Genomic DNA, 3,396 nt, shown 5'->3' with positions numbered 1-3,396 from the left:
ATTCATCTTTCTTTGTGACTGAATAATGCTCTTACGTACATACCATATTTTCTATCTCCATTCACCTTTTGATGAGCACCTAGACAGATTTGATATTATCATGCTGCAATAACCACAGGTATGCAGGTGCCTCTTATGTATGCTGATTTCATTTCCTTTGGCTATGTAACCAGGAAAGGGACAGCTGGATTGTATGGTAGTTCTTTTTAGTTTGCTGAGAAACCTCCATGCTGTTCTCCACAGCGGATGTATTAATTTACATACCAACCAGCAGTGTGTAAGGATTTCTTTGTCTCCACATCCTCACCACCATTTCTTACTTTTTAAATTTTTGTTAAAATTTTGTTCTAACTGCAATAAGATGGTATCTCCTTGTAGTTTTGATTTACATTTCCCTGATGGCTAGGGTTTTGCACATTTTTCATGAATTGATTGGTTGCCTTGTATTTCAATCCACCTTCTATACATACATATTCTCAATAGTGTGACCACTGACAACTCAATGTTTGGGTTATAATTTTTCTACTTATATACCAACTTCTTGGCTGACCACAGTTCCTTGGGAATCATGTCTTTGATTCAATTTGTTTATGATGAAGAACACCCTTCAGTAATTCTGCCTGCAAGGGTCCATGCATCATCCACTCTCTCAATCTTTGTGTGAAATGTTAATATTCAGATGAGGAACTAAGCCTTGAAAGATGAGTTAATGTAAGCACATTGTAAAAGGTTCAAGGTGTTGTAATTAGCTCAGATGAGAACCAGGGTGTGATCCTACTTAACCTCCTAAGATTATCATCATGTCCTTCGTGTAACTTCCCCTTTTAATTCTTCCAGAGGAATCACACACATGGAACCACGGAACCGAACCAGTGCGTCTGAATTCATCCTCCTGGGGCTCTCAGAGAAGCCAGAACATGAGACTCTCCTCTTTTCCCTGTTCCTCTGCATGTATGTGGTCACCGTTGTAGGGAACTTGTTGATCATCCTGGCCATCAGCTCAGACCCCCACCTCCACACACCTATGTACTTCTTTCTGGCCAACCTTTCCTTGGTTGATTTCTGCCTGGCCACCAACACTGTCCCCAAGATGTTGGTGAACATCCAAACCAGGAGCAAGTCCATCTCTTATCCTTGCTGCCTGACTCAAATGTACTTTTTCCATTTCTTTGGTATCATGGACAGTGTCTTAATAGCTGTGATGGCCTATGACCGGTTCGTGGCCATTTGTCACCCCTTACACTATACCACCATCATGAGCCCCCGCCTCTGTGGACTGCTCACCGGTGGCCCCTGGGTGTCTTCCTGCTTCATCTCCCTCACCCACATCCTCCTGATGGCCCGCCTGGTTTTCTGTGGCAACCATGAGCTGCCCCACTACTTCTGTGACCTCACTCCTCTTCTCCGGCTTTCTTGCACAGACACCTCGGTGAACAAGGTCTTCGTACTCATTGTGGCAGGGATGGTGATAGCCATGCCCTTTGTCTGCATCCTGGCCTCCTATGCTCGCATCATGGTGGCCATCCTGAAGGTCCCCTCTGCAGGAGGAAGGAAGAAAGCCTTTTCCACCTGCAGTTCCCACCTCTCTGTGGTGGCCCTCTTCTATGGGACCACCATTGGGGTGTATCTGTGTCCCTCCTCTGTGCGCACAGCTGTGAAGGAGAAAGCTTCTGCCGTAATGTACACAGCAGTCACCCCCATGCTGAACCCCTTTATCTACAGCCTGAGAAACAGAGACCTGAAGGGGGCCCTGAGGAAGCTCATCAACAGAAAGGTCAGCGCATCTTCCTGACCACAGTGACACTGGGGAATTTCCAGAGAGGAGAGACTAACTGTGTATGGTCTTGGACCCAATTTGGAATTGCATGGGATGGAAGAGCAGATGCTTCAGATTTTGAATTGCAGAAGTTCAAAAAGAAATGTTAAGAAGGCTTTGTAATGATTTCCCCAAATTCTAGAACCAGTAAGCATCCTGCCGAGTATATCTCATACCACCTTCCCAGAAAGATGAGTCTTACCCTTCCTGACTGGGTTTTCCCTGGTTCATAGTCCAGTTAATACTCAACAAGTACGGTCATGCATTGCTTAATCTCATTGGAACACCCTTGTACCTGCAGTCTACCACTGATTGAATGTCATTATGGGCCACATGACTCTGTTGAGTACTTACTCAGTGCTCACTGTTAGGTGCTGGCCACAGAGCAGCAAGTAGGCAAGACAGGATCCTTGGAGTTTATCTTTAAGGGTGGGAGATGACATAGCCCGTGTCACTACAATATGTGGAATCTGAACCATGAGGGAAAGATAAGATCCAATAGAGTCGGAAGAGAAGATTAAGTAAGCTTCCTTGGGAGAGGTGATCCAAAATCCAAATAAAATGATACTGTCCACGTAAAAACAAGGAGAAAGAGCATCTCAGACGAGGACAATCGTATGAGAAAATATTAGAGAAAAATACATTTGAGAAGTGAAAAATCCAGTCATAGCCAAAGCCTTTGGGGAATGTCAGGTGAAGATGGATCTTAGAAACCAACCTAAAAGCTCAACTTTTCTCCAACGGCCCGAATCAGGAAGCCTGTGGATGCAAAGCATCCCTCTTCCATATTATCTAAGGGAGTAAGGTAGGACACGCTAGGGAAAGGCACACGGAAGAGGAAGGCACATGGAAGAAGAGAATAGGACTCGGATCTTGCACTGAAAGAACAAGGAATCGCCCCTGGTTCACATATATCTTCACTGCCAACAGGTAAACACCAATGGAGTCTCGAATCTCTACAGCAGAAGGAAGCAAGGCGCATCTGTTACCAGGCATGCCCTTGGAATTCGCTCATGCGGCTCACTTTAGAAATGACAGCATTCACAGCGTGCTTCACACCTCCTTACCACGTGTCCTCGAACTGTCTCACTGCCTCATGCTTGAGTCCCCACGAAGGCTGCCAATGGCACTTACGTCTAGTTTGGGGTGATCCTCCTGCTCCTCTGGAGACTGACCGCTAAAAAGGAATGAACAGTGACTTGGAAAGGCCCAGAATTTTTTCAAACGGTGCTGAGAAGCTGACATCATCCAAAGCAGAACAGCTTAGAGTAATCGTGCATCTAATTTGCTTTGGCTGCTTTTATTCCAAGGAAATAAATTGGAATTTCTCAGGCGACCCAGAAGACCTCCAGACTCAGCCTGGCTGTAGATCTCTAGAGGAACACAGGTTGAGAAGATGAAGAAAATCTATTTGCTGGTGGATGTGCTGGTTAATAAAATAGAGAATTTGAGAAGACTGCCATTTCCCAAGGGGAGTCCATGAGTCTGGGTAAGACATTTTTGGAGTAACCAAAGATCATGTGGGTGTTCTCTCTACTTGGAAGTTCACTCTGTTCTCTAGCCATGTGCATGAAAGTGTT

At 45.2% G+C, this 3,396-nt stretch overlaps 1 protein-coding gene across 1 annotated transcript; it reads left to right on the top strand.

Moving 5' to 3' along the window:
- Nucleotides 1–850: 850 nt before the first annotated feature.
- Nucleotides 851–1,792, top strand: LOC124969204 (olfactory receptor 24). The gene has a single exon (XM_047532055.1). The coding sequence runs from the start codon at nt 851–853 to the stop codon at nt 1,790–1,792; it is 942 nt and encodes a 313-aa protein (XP_047388011.1).
- The last annotated feature ends 1,604 nt before the right edge of the window (nt 1,793–3,396 follow it).

The sequence above is a fragment of the Sciurus carolinensis genome, chromosome 17 (assembly GCF_902686445.1).
Source record: "Sciurus carolinensis chromosome 17, mSciCar1.2, whole genome shotgun sequence".
In the NCBI taxonomy this organism is placed as follows: Eukaryota; Metazoa; Chordata; class Mammalia; order Rodentia; family Sciuridae; genus Sciurus; species Sciurus carolinensis.
Note: the sequence above shows the minus strand (reverse complement) of the source record. Positions and strands in the feature narration are given on the sequence as shown.

What these genes read in the sequence shown, in the direction of transcription:
- LOC124969204 (XM_047532055.1), top strand. Translation starts at nt 851, where the DNA reads ATGGAACCACGGAACCGAACCAGTGCGTCTGAATTCATCCTCCTGGGG.